The sequence below is a fragment of the Melitaea cinxia genome, chromosome 8, assembly GCF_905220565.1.
Source record: "Melitaea cinxia chromosome 8, ilMelCinx1.1, whole genome shotgun sequence".
In the NCBI taxonomy this organism is placed as follows: Eukaryota; Metazoa; Arthropoda; class Insecta; order Lepidoptera; family Nymphalidae; genus Melitaea; species Melitaea cinxia.
This window is the reverse complement of record NC_059401.1, coordinates 5,396,046-5,423,183: the sequence shown is the minus strand read 5'-3', so window position 1 is coordinate 5,423,183 and position 27,138 is coordinate 5,396,046. Positions and strand designations below refer to the sequence as shown.

Genomic DNA, 27,138 nt, shown 5'->3' with positions numbered 1-27,138 from the left:
TAGCACTGTATTCAATGAGTGCAAAAGAGAAACATCGACACAAGCCGATGAGTGAATCAAAACATTTCGTATGAAAATTAGCCTAATCAGGAACACCGCTTACGCGCGACGTTGCCAAACCGCGGGTTCGGCCAAGCCGCGTGCCGTTGGATGACCTGCCTATGCGTTGTTGCCGTTTTTATGTATACAAACAAACGTGTCGGCTTCGTCAGTTATTTCGCAGTTTTTCGGTTGAATAAGTATTAAAAAAATAGTTTGTACGCGAAATTTTGTGTTAAAAAGGGAACAATTCAGTAGTTTTTATTATTCAATGTGAAAAGGCTCTCAAAATGCGCCTCAACTGAAAGCTAAGGGAGGTGACCACGTTCTGAAAATGCTTTTACTCAATAATGTAGTATGAAAACTAAATCTTTTACGCGTGTTTTAAATCTGATCAATATTACAAAACATATCACGTTGTGTGGATGTGAAGAAAGCAATAAATTATTTTGTTTTCTAAGCAATAATTTATTTGAGTCTGGTGTTTGGAGCTGGCAGTGGTGGTGAATCTGCATGGACGGAATGGATTTTCTGTACAAATAAAATAAATAGTAAGCTGGTAATGGTAGTTTTATGTTTATTTTCTTGTGAACCCCATCAAAAAACCCTCGAGACAAGCCGCCTCTGCAAACATCCATCCCGAATGGGAATCGAATCCGCAAACCGTCGGTGTTTTAGGCGCGTACACGCACCACTACACCAGAGCGGTTTATTGTGTAGTTTTTAAGAATTTTTCTTGTCCTAGTTAGATTAAATATTGTATGTTTTGTAGAACGCGACGATAGGCACGACGGTGATAGAGGTGCGAGCGATCGACGCGGACATCGGCCCCAACGGCGCGGTCCGCTACCGCCTGCGGCAGGACGCGCAGGGGGCGTGGCGCGCCTTCGCGCTGCAGGCCACCTCCGGCGCGCTGCGGACCGCGGCCGCCTTCGACCGCGACAAGCAGACCACCTACCAGGTACCGCCGCTAGTGTACACCTTAACACGTGGCTGCAGGCCACCTCCGCGCTGCGGACCGCGGCCGCCTTCGACCGCGACAAGCAGACCACCTACCAGGTACCGCCGCTAGTGTACACCTTAACACGTGGCTGCAGGCCACCTCCGCGCTGCGGACCGCGGCCGCCTTCGACCGCGACAAGCAGACCACCTACCAGGTACCGCCGCTACTGTACACCTTAACACGTGGCTGCAGGCCACCTCCGCGCTGCGGACCGCGGCCGCCTTCGACCGCGACAAGCAGACCACCTACCAGGTACCGCCGCTAGTGTACACCTTAACACGTGGCTGCAGGCCACCTCCGCGCTGCGGACCGCGGCCGCCTTCGACCGCGACAAGCAGACCACCTACCAGGTACCGCCGCTAGTGTACACCTTAACACGTGGCTGCAGGCCACCTCCGGCGCGCTGCGGACCGCGGCCGCCTTCGACCGCGACAAGCAGACCACCTACCAGGTACCGCCGCTAGTGTACACCTTAACACGTGGCTGCAGGCCACCTCCGCGCTGCGGACCGCGGCCGCCTTCGACCGCGACAAGCAGACCACCTACCAGGTACCGCCGCTACTGTATACCTTAACACGTGGCACGCATTCAGCCGATAACACCCCACTATTGGCCATAGGCCTCTTTCTCCATGTAGTAGAAGGATTAGAGCTTAATCCACCACGCTGCTCCACTGCGGGTGGGGGGATATAAATATATCCCTAGGGAAATCCCTATTATAAGTAACGATCGCTATCAGGTATCAAAAAACAAGAGGTCAGCCGAAATATATTCCGGATATTATTCGTTATGGAATTGAAACACTTAAAAGAGGCCTATCCCTATTCATACGCTGCTTTTACCTTTTTCCCTTAATTTATGGGGCGGCAAATTAAAAAGGTCCCGGGGCGCTGAATCTTAAAATATGCCACTGCAGGTACCACCAGAAACAATTTTTTTAAGAGTAACTGCGGAGTTTTTTCCCGCTTTTTATCTGCAAAGTGTACATTCCAAAACCTACATACCCTGCTACCAATGAGGTATAACTTCTTAAGTGTGTACATAATCGCATAAGCTCATACAACTTATTACTGTATTTATAACATTAAACCTATGTTTTACTTATCTTGTATTATTATTGCATTGAATCATAAAACAAAAATATATCATAGATAGAAATTACTTAGTTAATACAAATATGTTATTTGTCTTTAAAAACATATGACGTACTGTTACGCGGCACCTCCCGGTAGTCTTTTAGAATAGACACACAACTGGTTAAATATTGATAAAGTTTATTTAATAGTCCAAACACTTACAGTAACTGTCCCTAGAAACACCTCACTTTCCTTTTCTGTATAAAAAATATATATTGTGACGCGCTGGATGGTAAACGGCAACTGACTCGACCGTATGGAAAATGAAATATTTAAAGTAATTAAAATAGCGGCGTCAGCACTATCCGCGAATTAAACCTAGGTATAACATCTCCCCCCTTTTGATGGAGCTTTATCTTTAAAGATGAAGCGGAATTGAGACGCGACTAAAATCGAAGAGGTCAGAAAGGAAAATGAGCGTTTTACAATTTTTTACCAAAATATTATTAATTGGAATTAAAAAAAATAAAATTTATCATTAAACAATAAGAGAGCTGCTTAGCTAAAATTTTAACAATGTTAATATTATCATCAATAATTAAGAATTTGACATTTTATTATAAAATTATGATAATAAGATAATTATAATAATAAGTTTGTTTCAGAAAATTCATCCATAAGTGTTAGTAACATTTTAACTTATATGACTAATGTTAGTCTATTCTACACACAAACAATTCTCAAAGAAAATATAAATTTAATAAAATTCACAAAAATCATAAAATTTATAAAATTGTCAAAAATTGCCAAAATTCATAAATAAAAAAAATCATAACAAACTTTTATAAGTATCTAAGTAAGTTTATCTTAGAGTTAAGGTTATTATTTATTATAAGAATTAGTATATGAGTTAGTGTAATGAATAGTGTAAGAGATAGTACATTGATAATCTTAAGACATTAGTTTAATATTTAGAGTTAGTATAAAAAACATTTATTTAGAATTTGGATACATTACGATTTGAGAGTTTCATTACATTTAACAGTTAATTTACATGGTTTAGATTGAACAAAGATCCACTTATTATTACTAAGCGTTTGCCAAATATCGACATTACTATACAAAAGTTTATAATTACATTCAGGTGACATTGATAGGACTACTTCTGTTAACAATTTACTTTCACAACAAGGATTATTTATACTCGAATAAATGCTGAGCATAGGGCATATAGAATACTCATCGTTTATCAACTTACAATTGTTTAAGTTATCTAACAAGACGTAACTGAGCTTATCATCTGTTACTGCAATATAAGCTTTAGTCGGTTGCATTAAAGAAAACGTGTTAGCATTTTTATCATGTGGAGTCGGTAAAGGAATATTTTTGTAAACAATGTATTTATCTGGGTATATTAATGGTATTTTTAATATGAAAATAATCTTTTGTTGTAGTAGAAACATGTTAGCTAAAATATTTGCTTTTAAAATAAAATAGAATTAAGGATTATGTCTAAGAAATTAGAAATTGTTATCAGGGAACTTTCAATTAGATTGATAAAACTATTTATTCGCGTTACGTAGTATAAGTTATCATTTTGCTTTGTAACTTGAGAAAGAATATCATTTAGTAGGTATAGTTATATGGGAATTTAATTTAATTTCGTTTTGGTTTAGTCTTCGAATAGTAGAATTAAAAGTATTTAAGCTTGATTTTATGATTGTGCTGGCTTATAGTGTATAGAATGATTGAGATTTTTTTTTATGAGATTTAAGAGACTTATTATTATAAGATTCAGTGAGACTCAGCGGCTTGGACTGAGATGCATTTATTTTATAAGATTCAGTGAGACTCAGCGGCTAGGACTGAGATGCATTTAATTTATGAGATTCAGTGAGACTCAGCGGCTAGGACTGAGATGCATTTAATTTATGAGATTCGGTGAGACTCAGCGGCTAGGACTGAGATGCATTTAATTTATGAGATTCAGTGAGACTCAGCGGCTAGGACTGAGATGCATTTAATTTATGAGATTCAGTGAGACTCAGCGGCTAGGACTGAAATGCATTTAATTTATGAGATTCAGTGAGACTCAGCGGCTAGGACTGAGATGCATTTAATTTATGAGATTCAGTGAGACTCAGCGGCTGGGACTGAGATGCATTTAATTTATAAGAATTAGGAATAGTATTCATAATGATATGACTCAGGCCTACCTCGCGGGGAGGCTGAGATGATAGAGAATCGAAAATGGAGTTTGTGCCGTTTATAGCCGACGATTTCGACTGGCACGAGGCCGAAATCGGATTTAGTTTAAATCGTTTTCGTTAAAACAATTATTACATCGATCAATATTATCACAATGGTGCACGAGTGAATCGTTATTCGGTGCACGTGAACCCGTTTCGTCGCATTGTGCAATCTGAGAAGAATCGGGTTGCAGTATGCGGCGGCTATTGTTATATTCGCGTTTGCGACATTCGTTTATAACATGACCCCTGTTTTTACAATAAACACAATATTTATTATTATAATTAGAATTAAGTTTATAAGGTCGACTTAAAATTGGAGGATTTTGTAGATGAAATGTTTTTTGAAAATTGTTAGATTTAGTAAAATTAGGTTTTTGGTTTTTAAAACAAACAGAGGTCTTATGACCTGATCTGTGGCAAATTGAACAATATTTAGAAGGTTGTTGAGAAATTTTGGTTAGGTTTAAAAGCTTTTCCTCCTCAATAGCAAGTGTGATAGCCTCAGATAGCGTCTTAGGATTGCGACAGCGTACAATTTGCGATAAATTTGAATTAATCCCTAATAAAAAAGTATTCAATGCCAAATCCTCCATAGCAGCTAACCTTCCTATTAACTCATTTGAGTTTTCGCAGCTGTAATGTATATCAGATAGTAATCGTGTTAGACAAGACTCAATTCTTAATGAATATTGCGTGACATCTTCTGTTGAATTTTGCTTACAATTCTGTAGATCAATTAAAAGATGCGTGGAATGCTTTTTCTCACCAAACGTGACTTTTAAAAATGATTTTATTTCGGACCATTTATTAAATGTTTTAAGACAGCAAGCCATTTGTGCCTTGCCTTCAAGCTGTGATATAATGTATTTACAAAGCACATTCTGTTGGTCAGCGGTTGCGAGAGAAATAGCATTTTCGCAGTTTGTGAGAAAAGCTGGCAATGATTCGCGATCACCATTATAAGGTTTTATAAATTTGGTAAGAACAGATAGAGTTATCTTCTCAGCCATTTTCGGTTTTGAGAACTTTAAAGATGGATCTGAATAATTGCTGTCGGAATCAGAGCGAGCTTCTTCAATTACAGTCTTTTCCTTTGTAGGAGGCATTCAATTAAAAATAACAGTAATTTTAGTGAAAATGTAAATAGATTTTTGTAGAAGTTGTATATACGTGACTCTATAAATATACTAAGCTTGTTACTGAATTTAAGGTTTATTAAAAAAGGTTAAGAGAGATTAATCTTCTGGGAAAGAATGACTGATCACTAGCACTTATTTACTTTTAGTATTTTAGTAAAATAGAAAACTCACAATGAAACAGCAAGCGCGATCATATCTGCTGGGAAGCGCGACACGTGTTGATGACGTTGCGGGGCCGGAACTCGGACACGTGGTGGCTCTGTGAGTCGTATTGCAGCTAACGCGTCACGCTGCAATATAGCGACGTGTATGTAAAATGTAGATGATGGTGTGGTTGCCTGGTGAGGGTTCTTCTGCTGGGACGCAGTCTCAGCAGCGTGGGGCTGTAGATCTGCTAGAAGTTCCGTGTGTTTGGTGGACCTGGCTCGGCTCGTGGGGCCTGAGACGTATTCTGATGTAGGCACGGCAACGTGGGGCCTGTGACCTTGTGTAATGTCTAATGACGTACCTGGGTGCCAGGGTTCGGATGTCAGGGTTTTACACAGAAAACCACTTACGACATCCCACTTCTGACACCAATTGTTACGCGGCACCTCCCGGTAGTCTTTTAGAATAGACACACAACTGGTTAAATATTGATAAAGTTTATTTAATAGTCCAAACACTTACAGTAACTGTCCCTAGAAACACCTCACTTTCCTTTTCTGTATAAAAAATATATATTGTGACGCGCTGGATGGTAAACGGCAACTGACTCGACCGTATGGAAAATGAAATATTTAAAGTAATTAAAATAGCGGCGTCAGCACTATCCGCGAATTAAACCTAGGTATAACAGTACGTATAATCTACTTAGGCTCTTACGCAATTTTACAGATAATATATATAATATATATATATATATATATATATATATATATATATATATATATATATATATATATATATATATATATATATATATATATATATATATATATATATATCGCGTTGCTAGTAAATTGTGTATAAAAATGAATCGCTTTGTTAAAATAGATGAGCAGAATAGATGCATTGCAAGCGTTAACGAGATATTTATCTGTAAAATTGCGTAAGAGCCTAAGTAGATTATACGTACGTCATAAATTATATATATGTATATATATATAATTTATGATTATATTAATACTACACATAATGTACAGAATAGGTACAAGCGAGGACCATTAAATTTAAGTTAAAAAATCTTCTACATACCATTTTTAAGTTGTATAAAAAAAAAACAGAAGAATAGACGTATGTAGTTCGGCGCAAGATATGCTTTTGACTGAACTAAAAATACTGGTTCATTTGACTGGGTTTTATGTAACATAGAAATGATATGGTAGGGTGGATGTGTGGTTTAGTTTAATGGCCTTTGTTTGTATCCACACTATATTTAAAAAAAAAGTACTAAAATTGAGTCGTATTCATTTTCTGTACTTGAAAAAATTAATTAAGCAAGCGAAATATTTATGTATTTCTTGTTCAAACAGCTCAGAATAGAAGCATACGACCTCGGTCTCCCGACCCCGCTCAGTTCTGACCTAGATCTAACGATATACGTACAGAACGTCGATAACTACCGCCCACGATTCCTATACAAACACATATATTTGAATGTGACTGAAAATGTTGAAGATTATAGCACGTATCTACCAAATGTTATTGAGAGGGATGAGATTGATAGAGGGGATGAGCCGATATTGCCGGTCTGCTATTACATCGTGGCGGGCAATGAGGACGGAATGTTCGATTTGGATAGAAACACTCATAGGTAATCCTTTTATATTTATTTAAGTTTTTATATTTTGACTAGCTGATCCCGCAAACGTTGCTTTGCCATATATGTTATTAACCCACTTAATCCCCCCCCTAATAAATTAGGGGTATGAAAAATTGATGTTGGCCGATTCTCAGACCTATCCGATATGCACACAAAATTTTATAAAAATCTGTCCAGCCGTTTCGGAGGAGTATTTTAACTAACATTGTGACACGAGAATTTTATATATAAGATATAAAAAATAAGTATCAGAAATATATATAAAGAAAATAAGAAAACTTAAAAATTACTAATACTAGTTATTTGTAGAACCTAAAATAGAGAATTAAAGAAAGAGAAAGATAAATAAGAAAAGAGAATAAAATAAATGTTACTATTATTAGTGTTTCTAAACATTAGTAAACATTATTAACTCTAGTGATATACGTATAACGTAATATATGTTGGTTTGTAATGTTATAAATATAGGCCGTTATATAGGTATATATTTATTTTTCTTTCATGTATTGTGTCAAAGATATGTATAGATAAAGATATAAGGCATGATGGTTGCATTTCATGTTACATATGTCAGATATCACATTTACTTACAAAAACAATTAATTTTATTGGTTTAATAACTACGAAATAAAACGTACAATGTCAACGTGTGTCATACAATCTTCCTACAGGTTAACATCAAAATCATTAGATAGAGAACAAAAAGACCAATATTTACTCACCGTTATGGCGACAGAGGACTGTATGTCGAAACCGAATTATAAGGAGGAGTTAGATTCAATAAGTACGTTGAAAGTCCACATAGCAGTGAACGATGTAAACGACAACAGCCCACAGTTTGTTAGTAAAATATTTACAGGAGGAGTCACCACTGAAGCGGACTTTGGTATTGAATTTATGAACGTAAAAGTAAGTGATAAATATATTAAGAGTGTATACTACCTCAAATTGCTTATTTTCCACTCGAGACAATGTCCATATCTTCCAAACTACTGAATATTTAAGTTTGAAATTTATGTATGGTAAAGTTCAGGACATAAACTATCTTTCATATGTTTCGAAAACACGATTTCATAAAATTTTCTCGATACAAGAAAATCGCAAAGTTACCTCTATTTTTGTATTAAAACCTTAATATCTCAGTAAATATAGAAGTAATGGACTTGAGATTAAGCATGGTAATTGAAATAAGTATGAAGAACATTTTATATGTTTTAACTATTGATATTGTTTGTGGGGAGAAAATACATATAATTCGCGCGATGAACAACCAAGCGCTCTTAATTCTCATGTGTATTTAGTACGGGTGAAATCTGAATGCGAGTCTAATAAAATCTATTGTTCATTTCGCAGAGTTATAAAATTAATAAATTTCTAAAATAAAAGTAGCCTAAGTTACTCCTTATTACATCAGCTATCTGTCACTGAAAGTCCCGTCAAAATCGGTCCAGCCGTTTCAGAGATTAGCCGGATTAAAGAGACAGACAGACAGACAAAAATTGTAAAAAATGTTATTTTAGTATATGTATCGTATTTTAATATTACAAACAGGGACTCCAATTTTATTTATTTGCATAGGTTGTACGTTTCTTTTGAAGTTTTCCAAGACTAAATATGTATGTTAAGATAGTAGATATATTGAAACAAATGAATACACGGTAAATATAAATGAAAAGTATAAAAGAAATATAAGTAATTAATGAAATCGGTTTAAAAGTAATTCTCGTTTTTGTGTTATCACCTTAAACTAACAGTATTTATTTAATAACTTTTATATATTTATATGTAACCCGTTCTCATCACAGTGTATATTGCGTCTATGAACAAACAAACACTCATCATTTGTACATTTTTCAGGCTATAGATTTAGATGAAGGCATAAATGCGAAAATAAATTATTATTTACTAGGAGATGTGAAAGAAACATTGACAGAGGGCTTGGAAAACTTAGTTGTATCGCCCTTTTTAGTAAATGTAGATACTGGAGCGGTGTCCCTTAACTTCGACCCTCAGAAAGGGATGAAAGGTTACTTCGATTTTAAGGTAAGCTTAAACATAAACAAAGATAAGTTGAAACAAAAACACACACGTTTTAAATATCTTATTTGCTTAATATTAGACAGGGCTTGGAATACAGTTAATAATTCGGTAACGATATTTTTTCAGCAAACGATACATATTAAAAAAGATACTTCATCATCATCACCACTTCATCCTATCGCAGTCCACTGCCGGACATAGGCCTCCACAAGTTCGCGCCAAAAATGGCGTGAACTCATGTGTGTTGCCCATAGTCACCACGCTGGGCAGGCGCGTTGGTGACCGAAAAAATACTAAAAGTATCATTACTACAATATCATACCAGTAAAACTAATAGTATTAATCTTTATAACGTTCTGGATTAACGTTATCTATCTATGAAATAAACCTCTCCATGTAGTTGAATTTGTCAAACATTGAAACAAAGAAATGTCAAATTACGTTGGCTAAAAAACTTAACGTTAAAGTGTAACATTACATGATTCGACCATATCTATATTATTAGAGGCACAGTGGAAATGTCACTCAATAAAAAAAAACTAATAATTATGAATAATAATTGAATCCACAAACATGGTAAAAATTAACACGCAATAAGCCATGTTCATTTTAAATTATTTAAAAAAAAAAATTAATCGTATTGCTAGAAATTCCATTATAATGTATACTTATTTTTAATCTAACATTGAACAACCTGTATCTTACTTGCTTAGCAAAGACCTCATATTCCATAACATTGCTTAACACAAGATGATCTAATGAGATATATATTTATCACGTGAAAACTTAGCAATGCTAACTCGGATTTGAACACGCGATAGTGCCACGTGATACACGTGATCTATCTACAAGTCTATATCTAGATATAATTATGTTTTTTTTCCATTGTGTTATTAGAATTTATAGATAAAAAAAAGAGAAGTCACTTCTCTTAGCATTTTATACTAAATGTTTGATTTCTATGTGATTCTATCTATAATCTGACTATGTATTATAGTAGGATTATATCTTCTATATACATAACTACATTAGGGCATAAGGTAAAAAATCCAGGTACTCTATTCAGGTGGGACTCAACAGAAAATATCAGGACTAGGCAAGTACTTCAACTTTACGGAAGACCACAGCCTCATATTACTGCTCAAAAGTGGTATTGTAGAACTCTAGGGGAGGGTCGAGTATATAACTTTTATTTTATTAGCCTATAAACTAACCACAATCGTGTAATACAGACATATAAAGTAAAAAGTATAAATAAAAACCTGTTTTACCATTGATAAGTTCTAAAGTAAATAATAAATGTTAAAGGTGTTGGCGAACGATACGGATGGATTGCATGACGAAGCTCACGTTTTCATATATCTTCTTCGCGAAGACCAACGAGTTCGTTTCGTCTTACGTTCACACCCTTCAGAGATTCGAGACAAAATCAACAATTTCAGAGAAAAATTAGCAGACGTGACCGAATCTGTTGTCAATATAGATGATTTGCGAGTACACGAAAATAAAGATGGCTCTGTGGACAACACTAAAACAGATCTATATTTACATCTTGTTAATGGAGAGGATCATTCGGTTTTGGAAGTCGACCAAGTTCTCAAACTCGTGGATAAGAATATAGAACATTTGGATGAACTTTTTAAGGTAGGTTAACTTACGTCGCTTTTTAAAAGCTTTTATATGTATCTGCGCCTCCTTTGACGAGTGATGTAAGTCGAAAATCATCATTTTACAGGAGAGTAAAAACAAAGTGACTAGCCCGTTGGCGTCGTTTGTAGTGGCCCCGCTTTCTGTTTCGCGGGTTTTATTCCCGCCTGAGTCTGGGTGTAATATATGTTTTTATATATTTATACATGTAGCAATCCTAAGTATAATTATCTTAAAAATAATTATTATATTATAACACTTATAACAGTCTTATAACAGTTATAACATATATACAGCTTATAACAGTCTGGTGTTATCTACACAAGCATTAAGTTGCTTACTATACGAGTAAAAACAGGCGACCGTGTGTGTGTGTATGTTGTAAATAAGAACTAAGTGGGCTAGGTTTAATTGAATTATCTTCTTTTGTAGAGTAAACGATTATCTTTCAATATACATTGAAGTTTTTTTTGGTAAAAATTAATTTTAAAGGTACTCCAAAAAAGAAACTTTTGAGTTGTATCTTTTTTCACAACTATTAAGTGCTTATATTATGTGATAAAATATTTTATTTGTATAGTTAAATCACTTTACACCTATAACTTGTGTTTGTATAAACTCTAGAATAATGATCCTAGCGGAATTTTCCTCAAACAAAAGATAAGATATAATCCTTGAGACTTAATTTTTTTTTTTGTTATCATTCGCCTATTCAAATAATTTACCTGAATTTTCCAGTATACGAAAGTTTTAGGTTCATACGGATATAACTCTAGATATATTCAAAATCACTAGCTATAAACTTTAGATACTGATTGATTACTGAAAAAAGGGGAAAGAATTTGAAATAATTAATTATAATATTAATGTTAGAGTTAGTTTTTGATTTATTATGATGGGCCTAGTACCGAAAAAAGTTATAAAATGGTACATCTGACCGAATGCGCCTAATAAAGGTGATATCTTTCACAAATATACAGGTCAGAACACACTGGAATATCAGCCTCATGAGTCCATTCCTTACATGATACGCATTTTTTTTTTTATACTACTAGGTCGTCTTTTTGGTGGTTACTTTTTCACAACATTTGAATTTTCGGTTTGCCAGCGAACTTTATTCATTCTTTCCATTATTTAAGTTATAAGTTTACTTTAAATAATAAATGCAGCCTTTGGATTGGAATATACTATTGTTCGGCCATAGAGGCCACTGAAATGGAAATAATCTTTTTAATACAGTTGCTCAAAAAGTGGCGTATTGCAGGGACGTTCGGGATGTGGGCTATTACATACTCGTGCTTTTTTTTACCTTTCCCGAACTCGTGCGTTCTCTTTCTCAACTGTCAAAATAATGTCTTTTAAAAAGAAAATCCAACTATGAAGTTTATACTACAAAAGTTCATAGAAGTTTTTATGATTCATGCAAATACGTATATTTCTAAAAAAAAGCTACTAATTTGTTTCAATATCAGATTTAATGATTTGATTGAATGAGTTTGGTTAGGTTTTATTTCATTTCATCTCATTAAATTTCATTTTCATTTCATATCAATAAAAAACTTCTACTGAAGACTTGGCTGTATGGGCATAGTTCCCTTTGCCTACCAGAATGGGTGAAGAAAAAGAAACTCTGCTTATATGCTACGGTTGGCGCCATTATTCAGAAATTTTCTTTTTATTATTTTATTAAATTGCTTCATTTTTTCGCAACTGTATTAAAAATAGTCATTCAGTACACGTGCGGAACCGTCATTGCAACTCGTTCCGACTGTCAACCCTCGCCTTCGGCTGCGCCTCGGCTCGGGTAGACATTTGTCGGAACTCTTTGCAATGACAGCCTTTCCACACTTGTAATGAAATATACTATAAATATATTCATGTAATACAACTAAAATACTTTTCACACAAAATTTAAATTCTGTTAGAAAAATAAATCTTGCATCAATCAGAATTTTTTTAACATACACGTGACGTGCCGATCCCGCGCAAAATAAATGTACCTATCTTCTCTCACGACATGTACGAGAGGGGCTAACTGATGCTGCTTCACTCGCGGACTAAGTAGCAATGTCTCTTTGTTTTTCACTGCTTATTATCTTTTTCGTTCGTTTTTTTTTGTCATAGATTTCATATTCGTTCGGTACTACCGCCCGTTCGGCGCTAGGGGCTTCCCCCTATATGATAAAAAAGCTTGGTACATTTATTTAAAATTTTCATATATTTTCTAAAGGACATTTGTCTATATGTACTTTATAGAATCGTAAAATATGCGTTTGATCATGTCAAGATCTTCAGCAAGTTGTGCATGAGCCTACAAAGCTCCAAAAACGACCAAAAAAGGCGTAGCAACGCGCGCAGAGCACAGAAAAATAAATATAGAAACACAGCAATCAGATTTACAACAAATAGCACTTAAATAAAAAATCTTTGTATCACAAGAAAACTATCATCCAATAACACGATCAATGTGTGCGGCAGGAGTTCAACGTGCTGGACACGCAAGCGGCGGAGTGGTCGCCGGCGGCGGAGCGGCGCGCGGCGCCGGCGGCCGTGTACTGGCTGGCGTGGAGCTCGCTGCTGCTGGGCGCGCTGCTGCTGCTGGCCGTGCTGGCGGCGCTGGCGCAGCGCGCCGACTACTCGCGCCGCCTCAAGGCCGCCACCGCCACCGCCTACTGTGAGTGACGCCCCACTGTAGTAGCGCCGCGCCCGTGTACTGGCTGGCGTGGAGCTCGCTGCTGCTGGGCGCGCTGCTGCTGCTGGCCGTGCTGGCGGCGCTGGCGCAGCGCGCCGACTACTCGCGCCGCCTCAAGGCCGCCACCGCCACCGCCTACTGTGAGTGACGCCCCACTGTAGTAGCGCCGCGCCCGTGTACTGGCTGGCGTGGAGCTCGCTGCTGCTGGGCGCGCTGCTGCTGCTGGCCGTGCTGGCGGCGCTGGCGCAGCGCGCCGACTACTCGCGCCGCCTCAAGGCCGCCACCGCCACCGCCTACTGTGAGTGACGCCCCACTGTAGTAGCGCCGCGCCCGTGTACTGGCTGGCGTGGAGCTCGCTGCTGCTGGGCGCGCTGCTGCTGCTGGCCGTGCTGGCGGCGCTGGCGCAGCGCGCCGACTACTCGCGCCGCCTCAAGGCCGCCACCGCCACCGCCTACTGTGAGTGACGCCCCACTGTAGTAGCGCCGCGCCCGTGTACTGGCTGGCGTGGAGCTCGCTGCTGCTGGGCGCGCTGCTGCTGCTGGCCGTGCTGGCGGCGCTGGCGCAGCGCGCCGACTACTCGCGCCGCCTCAAGGCCGCCACCGCCACCGCCTACTGTGAGTGACGCCCCACTGTAGTAGCGCCGCGCCCGTGTACTGGCTGGCGTGGAGCTCGCTGCTGCTGGGCGCGCTGCTGCTGCTGGCCGTGCTGGCGGCGCTGGCGCAGCGCGCCGACTACTCGCGCCGCCTCAAGGCCGCCACCGCCACCGCCTACTGTGAGTGACGCCCCACTGTAGTAGCGCCGCGCCCGTGTACTGGCTGGCGTGGAGCTCGCTGCTGCTGGGCGCGCTGCTGCTGCTGGCCGTGCTGGCGGCGCTGGCGCAGCGCGCCGACTACTCGCGCCGCCTCAAGGCCGCCACCGCCACCGCCTACTGTGAGTGACGCCCCACTGTAGTAGCGCCGCGCCCGTGTACTGGCTGGCGTGGAGCTCGCTGCTGCTGGGCGCGCTGCTGCTGCTGGCCGTGCTGGCGGCGCTGGCGGCGCTGGCGCAGCGCGCCGACTACTCGCGCCGCCTCAAGGCCGCCACCGCCACCGCCTACTGTGAGTGACGCCCCACTGTAGTAGCGCCGCGCCCGTGTACTGGCTGGCGTGGAGCTCGCTGCTGCTGGGCGCGCTGCTGCTGCTGGCCGTGCTGGCGGCGCTGGCGCAGCGCGCCGACTACTCGCGCCGCCTCAAGGCCGCCACCGCCACCGCCTACTGTGAGTGACGCCCCACTGTAGTAGCGCCGCGCCCGTGTACTGGCTGGCGTGGAGCTCGCTGCTGCTGGGCGCGCTGCTGCTGCTGGCCGTGCTGGCGGCGCTGGCGCAGCGCGCCGACTACTCGCGCCGCCTCAAGGCCGCCACCGCCACCGCCACCGCCTACTGTGAGTGACGCCCCACTGTAGTAGCGCCGCGCCCGTGTACTGGCTGGCGTGGAGCTCGCTGCTGCTGGGCGCGCTGCTGCTGCTGGCCGTGCTGGCGGCGCTGGCGCAGCGCGCCGACTACTCGCGCCGCCTCAAGGCCGCCACCGCCACCGCCTACTGTGAGTGACGCCCCACTGTAGTAGCGCCGCGCCCGTGTACTGGCTGGCGTGGAGCTCGCTGCTGCTGGGCGCGCTGCTGCTGCTGGCCGTGCTGGCGGCGCTGGCGGCGCTGGCGCAGCGCGCCGACTACTCGCGCCGCCTCAAGGCCGCCACCGCCACCGCCTACTGTGAGTGACGCCCCACTGTAGTAGCGCCGCGCCCGTGTACTGGCTGGCGTGGAGCTCGCTGCTGCTGGGCGCGCTGCTGCTGCTGGCCGTGCTGGCGGCGCTGGCGCAGCGCGCCGACTACTCGCGCCGCCTCAAGGCCGCCACCGCCACCGCCTACTGTGAGTGACGCCCCACTGTAGTAGCGCCGCGCCCGTGTACTGGCTGGCGTGGAGCTCGCTGCTGCTGGGCGCGCTGCTGCTGCTGGCCGTGCTGGCGGCGCTGGCGCAGCGCGCCGACTACTCGCGCCGCCTCAAGGCCGCCACCGCCACCGCCACCGCCTACTGTGAGTGACGCCCCACTGTAGTAGCGCCGCGCCCGTGTACTGGCTGGCGTGGAGCTCGCTGCTGCTGGGCGCGCTGCTGCTGCTGGCCGTGCTGGCGGCGCTGGCGCAGCGCGCCGACTACTCGCGCCGCCTCAAGGCCGCCACCGCCACCGCCTACTGTGAGTGACGCCCCACTGTAGTAGCGCCGCGCCCGTGTACTGGCTGGCGTGGAGCTCGCTGCTGCTGGGCGCGCTGCTGCTGCTGGCCGTGCTGGCGGCGCTGGCGCAGCGCGCCGACTACTCGCGCCGCCTCAAGGCCGCCACCGCCACCGCCTACTGTGAGTGACGCCCCACTGTAGTAGCGCCGCGCCCGTGTACTGGCTGGCGTGGAGCTCGCTGCTGCTGGGCGCGCTGCTGCTGCTGGCCGTGCTGGCGGCGCTGGCGCAGCGCGCCGACTACTCGCGCCGCCTCAAGGCCGCCACCGCCACCGCCTACTGTGAGTGACGCCCCACTGTAGTAGCGCCGCGCCCGTGTACTGGCTGGCGTGGAGCTCGCTGCTGCTGGGCGCGCTGCTGCTGCTGGCCGTGCTGGCGGCGCTGGCGGCGCTGGCGCAGCGCGCCGACTACTCGCGCCGCCTCAAGGCCGCCACCGCCACCGCCTACTGTGAGTGACGCCCCACTGTAGTAGCGCCGCGCCCGTGTACTGGCTGGCGTGGAGCTCGCTGCTGCTGGGCGCGCTGCTGCTGCTGGCCGTGCTGGCGGCGCTGGCGCAGCGCGCCGACTACTCGCGCCGCCTCAAGGCCGCCACCGCCACCGCCACCGCCTACTGTGAGTGACGCCCCACTGTAGTAGCGCCGCGCCCGTGTACTGGCTGGCGTGGAGCTCGCTGCTGCTGGGCGCGCTGCTGCTGCTGGCCGTGCTGGCGGCGCTGGCGCAGCGCGCCGACTACTCGCGCCGCCTCAAGGCCGCCACCGCCACCGCCCACTGTGAGTGACGCCCCACTGTAGTAGCGCCGCGCCCGTGTACTGGCTGGCGTGGAGCTCGCTGCTGCTGGGCGCGCTGCTGCTGCTGGCCGTGCTGGCGGCGCTGGCGCAGCGCGCCGACTACTCGCGCCGCCTCAAGGCCGCCACCGCCACCGCCACCGCCTACTGTGAGTGACGCCCCACTGTAGTAGCGCCGCGCCCGTGTACTGGCTGGCGTGGAGCTCGCTGCTGCTGGGCGCGCTGCTGCTGCTGGCCGTGCTGGCGGCGCTGGCGCAGCGCGCCGACTACTCGCGCCACCTCAAGGCCGCCACCGCCACCGCCTACTGTGAGTGACGCCCCACTGTAGTAGCGCCGCGCCCGTGTACTGGCTGGCGTGGAGCTCGCTGCTGCTGGGCGCGCTGCTGCTGCTGGCCGTGCTGGCGGCGCTGGCGCAGCGCGCCGACTACTCGCGCCGCCTCAAGGCCGCCACCGCCACCGCCATCGCCTACTGTGAGTGACGCCCCACTGTAGTAGCGCCGCGCCCGTGTACTGGCTGGCGTGGAGCTCGCTGCTGCTGGGCGCGCTGCTGCTGCTGGCCGTGCTGGCGGCGCTGGCGCAGCGCGCCGACTACTCGCGCCGCCTCAAGGCCGCCACCGCCACCGCCTACTGTGAGTGACGCCCCACTGTAGTAGCGCCGCGCCCGTGTACTGGCTGGCGTGGAGCTCGCTGCTGCTGGGCGCGCTGCTGCTGCTGGCCGTGCTGGCGGCGCTGGCGCAGCGCGCCGACTACTCGCGCCGCCTCAAGGCCGCCACCGCCACCGCCACCGCCTACTGTGAGTGACGCCCCACTGTAGTAGCGCCGCGCCCGTGTACTGGCTGGCGTGGAGCTCGCTGCTGCTGGGCGCGCTGCTGCTGCTGGCCGTGCTGGCGGCGCTGGCGCAGCGCGCCGACTACTCGCGCCGCCTCAAGGCCGCCACCGCCACCGCCTACTGTGAGTGACGCCCCACTGTAGTAGCGCCGCGCCCGTGTACTGGCTGGCGTGGAGCTCGCTGCTGCTGGGCGCGCTGCTGCTGCTGGCCGTGCTGGCGGCGCTGGCGCAGCGCGCCGACTACTCGCGCCGCCTCAAGGCCGCCACCGCCACCGCCTACTGTGAGTGACGCCCCACTGTAGTAGCGCCGCGCCCGTGTACTGGCTGGCGTGGAGCTCGCTGCTGCTGGGCGCGCTGCTGCTGCTGGCCGTGCTGGCGGCGCTGGCGCAGCGCGCCGACTACTCGCGCCGCCTCAAGGCCGCCACCGCCACCGCCTACTGTGAGTGACGCCCCACTGTAGTAGCGCCGCGCCCGTGTACTGGCTGGCGTGGAGCTCGCTGCTGCTGGGCGCGCTGCTGCTGCTGGCCGTGCTGGCGGCGCTGGCGCAGCGCGCCGACTACTCGCGCCGCCTCAAGGCCGCCACCGCCACCGCCACCGCCTACTGTGAGTGACGCCCCACTGTAGTAGCGCCGCGCCCGTGTACTGGCTGGCGTGGAGCTCGCTGCTGCTGGGCGCGCTGCTGCTGCTGGCCGTGCTGGCGGCGCTGGCGCAGCGCGCCGACTACTCGCGCCGCCTCAAGGCCGCCACCGCCACCGCCTACTGTGAGTGACGCCCCACTGTAGTAGCGCCGCGCCCGTGTACTGGCTGGCGTGGAGCTCGCTGCTGCTGGGCGCGCTGCTGCTGCTGGCCGTGCTGGCGGCGCTGGCGCAGCGCGCCGACTACTCGCGCCGCCTCAAGGCCGCCACCGCCACCGCCTACTGTGAGTGACGCCCCACTGTAGTAGCGCCGCGCCCGTGTACTGGCTGGCGTGGAGCTCGCTGCTGCTGGGCGCGCTGCTGCTGCTGGCCGTGCTGGCGGCGCTGGCGGCGCTGGCGCAGCGCGCCGACTACTCGCGCCGCCTCAAGGCCGCCACCGCCACCGCCACCGCCTACTGTGAGTGACGCCCCACTGTAGTAGCGCCGCGCCCGTGTACTGGCTGGCGTGGAGCTCGCTGCTGCTGGGCGCGCTGCTGCTGCTGGCCGTGCTGGCGGCGCTGGCGCAGCGCGCCGACTACTCGCGCCGCCTCAAGGCCGCCACCGCCACCGCCTACTGTGAGTGACGCCCCACTGTAGTAGCGCCGCGCCCGTGTACTGGCTGGCGTGGAGCTCGCTGCTGCTGGGCGCGCTGCTGCTGCTGGCCGTGCTGGCGGCGCTGGCGCAGCGCGCCGACTACTCGCGCCGCCTCAAGGCCGCCACCGCCACCGCCTACTGTGAGTGACGCCCCACTGTAGTAGCGCCGCGCCCGTGTACTGGCTGGCGTGGAGCTCGCTGCTGCTGGGCGCGCTGCTGCTGCTGGCCGTGCTGGCGGCGCTGGCGCAGCGCGCCGACTACTCGCGCCGCCTCAAGGCCGCCACCGCCACCGCCTACTGTGAGTGACGCCCCACTGTAGTAGCGCCGCGCCCGTGTACTGGCTGGCGTGGAGCTCGCTGCTGCTGGGCGCGCTGCTGCTGCTGGCCGTGCTGGCGGCGCTGGCGGCGCTGGCGCAGCGCGCCGACTACTCGCGCCGCCTCAAGGCCGCCACCGCCACCGCCACCGCCTACTGTGAGTGACGCCCCACTGTAGTAGCGCCGCGCCCGTGTACTGGCTGGCGTGGAGCTCGCTGCTGCTGGGCGCGCTGCTGCTGCTGGCCGTGCTGGCGGCGCTGGCGCAGCGCGCCGACTACTCGCGCCGCCTCAAGGCCGCCACCGCCACCGCCTACTGTGAGTGACGCCCCACTGTAGTAGCGCCGCGCCCGTGTACTGGCTGGCGTGGAGCTCGCTGCTGCTGGGCGCGCTGCTGCTGCTGGCCGTGCTGGCGGCGCTGGCGCAGCGCGCCGACTACTCGCGCCGCCTCAAGGCCGCCACCGCCACCGCCTACTGTGAGTGACGCCCCACTGTAGTAGCGCCGCGCCCGTGTACTGGCTGGCGTGGAGCTCGCTGCTGCTGGGCGCGCTGCTGCTGCTGGCCGTGCTGGCGGCGCTGGCGCAGCGCGCCGACTACTCGCGCCGCCTCAAGGCCGCCACCGCCACCGCCTACTGTGAGTGACGCCCCACTGTAGTAGCGCCGCGCCCGTGTACTGGCTGGCGTGGAGCTCGCTGCTGCTGGGCGCGCTGCTGCTGCTGGCCGTGCTGGCGGCGCTGGCGCAGCGCGCCGACTACTCGCGCCGCCTCAAGGCCGCCACCGCCACCGCCTACTGTGAGTGACGCCCCACTGTAGTAGCGCCGCGCCCGTGTACTGGCTGGCGTGGAGCTCGCTGCTCTGCACGATGCGATACCTTCTATCGCCAAGCGATCAATATAATTGCCAATACCTATACCTTACGTAACACGACCGCAGTTACATTTCTTTGAAATCGTCATACTATAGAGGCCATTGATGACTAGCACTTTTGACTTCACCGAGTTCATATTTTCCTCTATGGAGAAAAGTTCATTACTCTAGTAAAATTGCACAAAAATATTTATTGTTGGCACTTAAAAAAGTTAAGCTTTTTTTTTTTTTGAAAAGTATCATAGTTGAAGCATAATTATTGTGTTCCATAAATGCTAATTTGGAAGATAAAGATTCGTGGCTTTACTATGTATACCTTATACGATTAATTAAATATTTTATTTATTCTTTTTTTATTATATTTTTAGGTCAGGTTCGTATCAAGTATTTTGGCATAAAAAATAAGACAATGATTTTGTTCCCTATTGTATAATAACATGTTTTTTATTCAATTAATATAAACTTCTTAGTTAATATAAACCTATAGTATTTTGAATACTGGCAATTTAAAAAACAAGTGTGCTTTAGACCACACGACTGAAGTAAAACTTCTGCATAATAGGCCTGCACTTTGACTTAGATATATAAAATATAACTGGCTATGAGAGAAAGAGAAAGAAAATGTGTACTCGCACCTCTCTCTTGCTCAGTTCGCCTCGCCCGATCAAAATTTTTGTAACGCTCTCGTCACGCATTCACCAGCTTACTCTACAAATCAAAAATGCGTAAAGAAGTTTTGCTAAAAAAAATGACGTTACCTTGGCGCAGAGTTCGCAGTAATTGGCTAATGCGCTCTCGGTCGTCACGAATTTGATCCCCGAATATGACTAATATTTGTATTCTTGGATAGGCCACTAAATTTCAATTGTTGTCTTTTTCCCCCTTATAGACGCTAATGACAAAGCATATATGAAATTTGTGCTAATTTAAATTTATAAATAATCACTACTCTAACTCATTGCTAAACTGTATAATATGGAATGTCATTCGCACTGTTTTAATGCTTTATTTATACATGTAGCTAGTCTTATAAGTCCGGGTTTTAGCGAAAAAATGTGTATCTTAATTAATAATAATAAGTAACAGTTTTATATATAAAAAAGACTAATTGATAAAATTATCCAATAAGGATGAGGATAATAATCTATATAATTCTATAGAAAATATCCAACTACTTTTCTTAGTAGCTCTGAAGTTCCTAAGTGAACCAATTTTTACATGGTTAATACCAGACTTTTTACGCTATTTCCTTATTTTAACTTCCACTTTCAAAATGTTATACGTAGATGTAACTTATTAAAAATTATGGTTGTGTAGTAGTAGTAAGACAAGTTCAGTAGTTTCTTATATTATTTACGAGAGAATTATGTAACTGACAAATATATATCTTATGAGAAACAAACAACCATTTTCCAGTAATCATACTCTTTAACAGACTCCCAAAAAAGGAGGAGGTTCTCAATTCAACTGTATTTTTTTTTTATGTATGTTACTTCAGAACTTTTGACTGGGTGGAGCGATTTCGACAATTTTTCTTTTGATCGAAAGGTAGCGTGTGTCATTTGGTCTATCTAACGACTACAATATATCTAACAACTACTTTTCGAGTTATATCTAATAATGCGTTTTTACTTGACGCTTTTTTCGTCGACCGACGTTGTATTTATACCGCATAACTTTCTACTGGATGTACCGATTTTGATAATTCTTTTTTTGTTGGAAAGGGGATATCCCTAGTTTGGTACCAGGTGATTAGGAAACTAGGATCTGATGATGGAATGTCAGAGAAATCGAGGGAAACTCTCGAAAATCCGCTATAACTTTTTACTGGGTATACCGATTTTGATAATTTTTAATTTAATCGAAAGCTGGTGTTTAATCATGTGGTTACATATAAATTTTATCGAGATCTGATAACTACTTTTTGAGTAATCTTTGATAACGCGTAGTTACTTGACTATTTTTTCGTCGATCTACGTTGTATTACTCGTCGATGTAATTGAAGTCGGTTTTTTTTTTCGTTTGCGAGCAAACAATTATTTTAGTATTTTATACAGCATATATTTGATTATTTTTTTACATAAGAAATGATCGTATTAGACTGTCGCATTGATCTGTAATTTAAGTATTAATAATATCATTAATCTAATGTAGTTTCAGGATATTTTAATTATGAAATAAAATTAAAATCTACATTATAAATAGGTTTATTTTTAAAGTATGACAGAGTACATCAAATGTCTACAAAGTCTTTATTGAAGAAATCGTAATATGTACTATGAAACAGTTATATTTATATACCTTACAACACCAAGACTAAAAATTGAACCAGTCAGTTAACAATTTAAAATTAGCAACAGACTTGATTTCTAATTTTAAGCTAATTATAATTGGACTTTATTTTAATTATGATACCTAAATGCATATCGATACAAAAGTTAATATCGATCAATTAGAATTGCACATATTCACGTATAAAACATTTCACAGCTTCTCCAACCCCGGGCGAATCGGATCTGACGATACGCAGCACCGGTCGAGTGCCGAACACCAACAAACACAGTACAAAAGGTTCCAATCCAATATGGTTGCACGCGTACGAAAACGACTGGTACAAATCTGACGATCAATTGAGTCACTCTGAACGCGATTCGCTTGACGAGAACGCAGTGGACCAGGACATGTCAAACGAGAAACCCTACTTCATAACCACAGCCGCCTTCCCTTCGATACGAACAGAAACTGAACCTGAAACCGATCAGACCAACTTCGATTTCTATCAGCAACTAGAACAGATGAAAAACGCGAAGAACATGGAGACTACAGAGTTGTAGATTATTGTGCCTTTATATGTACCTAAATATAGTTTTAGAATATTTAAAATAACGAGACGCACCGATTCTTCGTCGTCTTATCGATATAATAGAGGCTATTTTTAACCGACTTCAAAAAAGGAGGAGGTTATCAATTCGACTGTATTTTTACGATAACATTTAGTTGACTCGATCATTAATAATCTGTTTAACTGATAACGTTGTCAACATTAATTTTAGAAATGAACTATGCTGAAGGACAAATTGTAATTTGTAGATATGTATCTCTTAATGACGTATGTATTGATTTTTAATTTTTTATGTATCTTCAATCACCTAATTTGTATACATGTATGTCATAAGAATATACAAACTAAATGACTGTTCAAAATAATAAATTAAAAAAAAGACATTGGTTATTTTCCTTTTATTCCTGGTATCGTTATGCAACAACTACTACTATTTGGACCTTGTAAAAGAAGTCATGAAACTTGAAAACGTACACAGAGATTACTTGTTTGAAACAAGGTTTAACGCCCAGAAGGGGTAATGTTTTATATTTCTTAAATACCAAGATCAAATTTCTAAATTACAAAATAGCTAAAACATGACGAATCTGTATTGTCAAAAATGGTATAATTCTACTAGAAAATTCAGTATCCATTCTATCAAGTTTGTTGTTCAAAATATAAGAGTATTTCTCTACAGCTGACAAAATGTGTAAAAAAAAAACGACCTAAACACGGTGTCATTGTATTGTAACAAAAATGAAAACAATCGCACATTAAATATAACCCAAAAAAAGGAGAATGACCTACCTACAAGTCTATTTCAAGCCTAAAGATAAAACCGTGTTTAGATAGAGTCCAGTTGTGTTTGTTATTAAATATTGCCAGTTTTTCTTTCTATTATTGCTATATTATGGCCAAAATTCTTAACAAATGAATAGGAAATGTATGCAAAAATAGCTTACAACTGCATAAAATTAGGAAGTGTCCTAAATAAAGCTCAAAATGTTATTTACATACACAATAATTTATTGTTCCTTACAATTTAGTGAAGCTAAAATACATCTTGTCGATCGATTACAGTTTGAAAAGCTTTGAGTTAATCTCCCTGTGTTAACCAAGTAAACATATGGTTCCTCTTGCAGCTGTAAAGAAACACACCAAACTTTGCCACTCATGCCTGACTGTGACATATGCCATACTGATATAAGATAGAGGAAATAAGGATGGGCCATGGAAGGACAATCACAACGCAGGTGTCCTTACAACCACAATATATATTAGATAAAATTATAATATAAAGATCGCCATATTGAAAAGTCTCAATTATTTGTAAACTTATTATCTTACAAGATACACTGTAATTTAAATGAATTGAAATGTGTAACTATTGGAGCGTTTTAATTTAAGTATTATTAAATATTGTGGATGAAAGAAAACTGACCACTTAAATCACTGTCAGTCTGTTTAGCAGCACGCTACATATTTACTAACTTAAAAAGAGATTTTTCAAAAAAATTAACACTCGCTCAACTCTGTCAACAAGCTCATTCTGTTATCCCGTTTACTTACATTAACCAAAATGTTTCTAACATATGAGCTATACATACAGTTCATTAAAACACAAACTTAGAAGAGGACTATTTTTAAGCATTGAACGCTCCTTTTCCAAACATATGGCTATTGTACAGTTTCACAATGCAATTTAGTTCTAGTTAAAGTACAAATTCTTTAGGAATTACATGAATTCAAATAATGTAAATTTAACTAATGTTTAACTAAATGAATGTATGCGATAAGACATCTACCGACACATCAATGTTAAACCAAAATCAATATCTTCTTATAGAAAATGTTACTTACACGTAAGATGAATAGAAACTATTTGCACATGTGTATTATTTTACTTAGTTGCAATAATTGGCATTCAAAGTACAAGACAATCATAATCGGATTCTAAATAACCACATAGATTTTAACATAAATTTCAGTAAATTGTTTGATTGGTAAGGATTTAGAGAAAAAGGAATAGGGGAGCAGGAACAGAGAGGAAGGGTATAGCCCGGGCTGTGGCGACGTGTGTGTATATGTTTTGCAGATGTCACATTTGACTCATCACATGGCATATTTCCTTGTCCACTCTCGGGCTAATTCATTGTACTTTTCTCTGTCCGTTTTGTAGATCCTAGCAATTTCTGGCACCAAAGGATCGTCAGGATTTGGATCGCATAGAAGTGAGCAGATTGAGAGCAACACTGAAACAAGAATTACATATATAAAATACTAATTCCTTATAACAATCATATTACCACTTAAGCCTCAAAAGAAGTGTAGGTACCTTTGGATATGGTAAGTGCTGGAGACCATTGTGCACGCAAAATATCAAGACAAATGGAACCATTACTATTTATATTGGGGTGATAAATACGCGTTGTGAATGCAACTTTTGGTGGTTTAAATGGATAGTCTGTAGGGAAATGTATAGTCAGGAAAAAAACACCTCCCTGGTAGGGACTGTCGACCTGAAAAAAATAAGAAAATATGTAAGTCATACACTTTGTCTCTTTATGATCAACAGTTCAAGAAATTGCAATAAACTTGTCATATCACATATATGGCTTCATAGAAACAAAAGAAAAACTAAGAGCATTATGATATACTTCTTTTTTTTTTCACAACATCTAATACTAGTTATTGACAAAAAAATAATACTTACTGGACCCATAATTGTGGCTTGCCAGTGGAAAACTGTAATAAAAAATATAAAATCAATAAGTGTTATAACAATTGGCCATATTTTAGTGATTTTATATAAACAATAATAACAGCTGATTAGATTCTGATTACATTTTTTTACTTGGTTTTATTGTTAGAAAAAAATTAAACAGTGACAATGAAAATACAGAAAAGGACAATAATAGTTATATTTATATTCAGTATATGATTTGCTATACCAACGAATGAAAAAGCTAAATAAAGAGTGCTTTAAATGGAATCCATACATTTTATACATAATCCTTAATATATTTATAAATAGAATTATTGAGTTTAAATCTCCTTACATTTTACAAGCACGATTACGATGACTCACAAATATAATGTACTTAGTAAAGGATCAATAGGTAGGTACTTACGATCTTCTCCGTGTGGTCCTGCGGAACATTGTGCCGGTGGGTCCCTACCCAGGTCTTGTAATTCCTGTAATATCGAACAAAACTATATACAACAAGGCAGGAAATACAATACCGAGATAAGTAAAACATGTCAAACACATCATCACTGCTAAACATAAGGGCGAACAACGTACTTTATATACCTTTTTAAGTGTATAATTAATTTTTTAACAAAAATTACTCCTGTGCTTAATTTAAACACTTTTTCCGTCACAAATACATGATGAGAAAACCTCAAAATTGGCACATATTTCCGACATTTTATGTACGCCGTGTGCATAAAATTGAAGCATATTTTAACCAGTAAATCACCATTATTCGATAAGACAAAATAATAGCATTATTGGATTTGAAACTTTTATTGAAAAGTCGCGCACATAGAATTATCCAGAAGAAATTTCGATAATAGGTATTCACAATGACGAAACATTCACTACGAAGTCTGTTACAAATTTATCAGCACACCACACAATATAAAATAAAGTTTAAAATAAGCTACGATAATAATTATACGTACCCTATTAATTCGTTTTAACGCCATTTGATTATTTTATGATTAAATATACTGCCTTTCAACAAGACAACGAAACTGTGAGCCAAGGACCTTTGATTAGAGATTGCAAGATGGCTCCCGTCTAAACGCAAAAGTGCCACTTAAGTCGTTTTATGCAATAATAATGAAAAAATAACAATTAAGACAAAACTTCAAAGACTTAAGTAAAAAATAATAATAACTAATATTAAGAAATAATAAGAATTAGAACAGAGCGCAGGTTCTGATAAAATTAACAAACTCGCGACGAATGGAGAACAGCAAACAGGAAAATCGACCATTTACAAAGAGCGTTCAAGATTACTTCTCTTTTTTAAAAAATGTTTTTGATACTGAATTACTTATTCTTACAGTCTAGTCATAGCCAAAATAATTTGATTTTTAACTTAAAAATACCATGAAAAAATGTTACAATAAATTGAATTACAATTAAATATTATATTTACTTAAAATTGTATAAATTAAATTTTTTAAATTAATACATACTATTCTTATGGCAACACACTATAATTTCGGATATGACGTAATACATATAAGAATTCTAGGCGCTATTTTTGGATAAAGTAGGCAGATAGGGTTAT

General features: G+C 43.4%; 2 protein-coding genes across 2 annotated transcripts in view; one reads left to right on the top strand and one right to left on the bottom strand.

Annotated features, from left to right (window-relative positions):
• The window catches only part of LOC123655823 (cadherin-23-like), a 42,655-nt gene extending 19,533 nt beyond the window's left edge, over positions 1-23,122 (top strand). Inside the window, exons 22-28 of the mRNA XM_045591576.1 lie at positions 812-1,000; positions 7,024-7,304; positions 7,985-8,222; positions 9,171-9,356; positions 10,662-10,997; positions 13,479-13,674; positions 22,501-23,122. Of these exons, the coding sequence (XP_045447532.1) occupies positions 812-1,000; positions 7,024-7,304; positions 7,985-8,222; positions 9,171-9,356; positions 10,662-10,997; positions 13,479-13,674; positions 22,501-22,844 (1,770 nt within the window). The 3' untranslated portion in view covers positions 22,845-23,122. The remainder of the gene's footprint in view (positions 1-811; positions 1,001-7,023; positions 7,305-7,984; positions 8,223-9,170; positions 9,357-10,661; positions 10,998-13,478; positions 13,675-22,500) is intronic.
• A 717-nt stretch (positions 23,123-23,839) lies between these two features.
• Positions 23,840-26,849, bottom strand: LOC123656097 (ubiquitin-conjugating enzyme E2-17 kDa). The gene is made up of 5 exons (XM_045591821.1): positions 26,522-26,849; positions 25,966-26,029; positions 25,548-25,579; positions 25,170-25,353; positions 23,840-25,086 (listed from the first exon to the last, which is right to left on the bottom strand). Exons 1-5 carry the CDS (start codon positions 26,543-26,545, stop codon positions 24,947-24,949), a joined length of 444 nt encoding a protein of 147 aa, XP_045447777.1. The 5' UTR covers positions 26,546-26,849; the 3' UTR covers positions 23,840-24,946.
• Between the last annotated feature and the right edge of the window lie 289 nt (positions 26,850-27,138).

What these genes read in the sequence shown, in the direction of transcription:
- LOC123656097 (XM_045591821.1), bottom strand. Translation starts at nt 26,545, where the DNA reads ATGGCGTTAAAACGAATTAATAGG. An exon ending in CGTTAAAACGAATTAATAGG is followed by an intron (nt 26,030 to 26,521) that starts GTACGTATAATT and finishes TCGATATTACAG; the next exon opens with GAATTACAAGACCTGGGTAG. An exon ending in AGCACTTACCATATCCAAAG is followed by an intron (nt 25,087 to 25,169) that starts GTACCTACACTT and finishes TTCTTGTTTCAG; the next exon opens with TGTTGCTCTCAATCTGCTCA.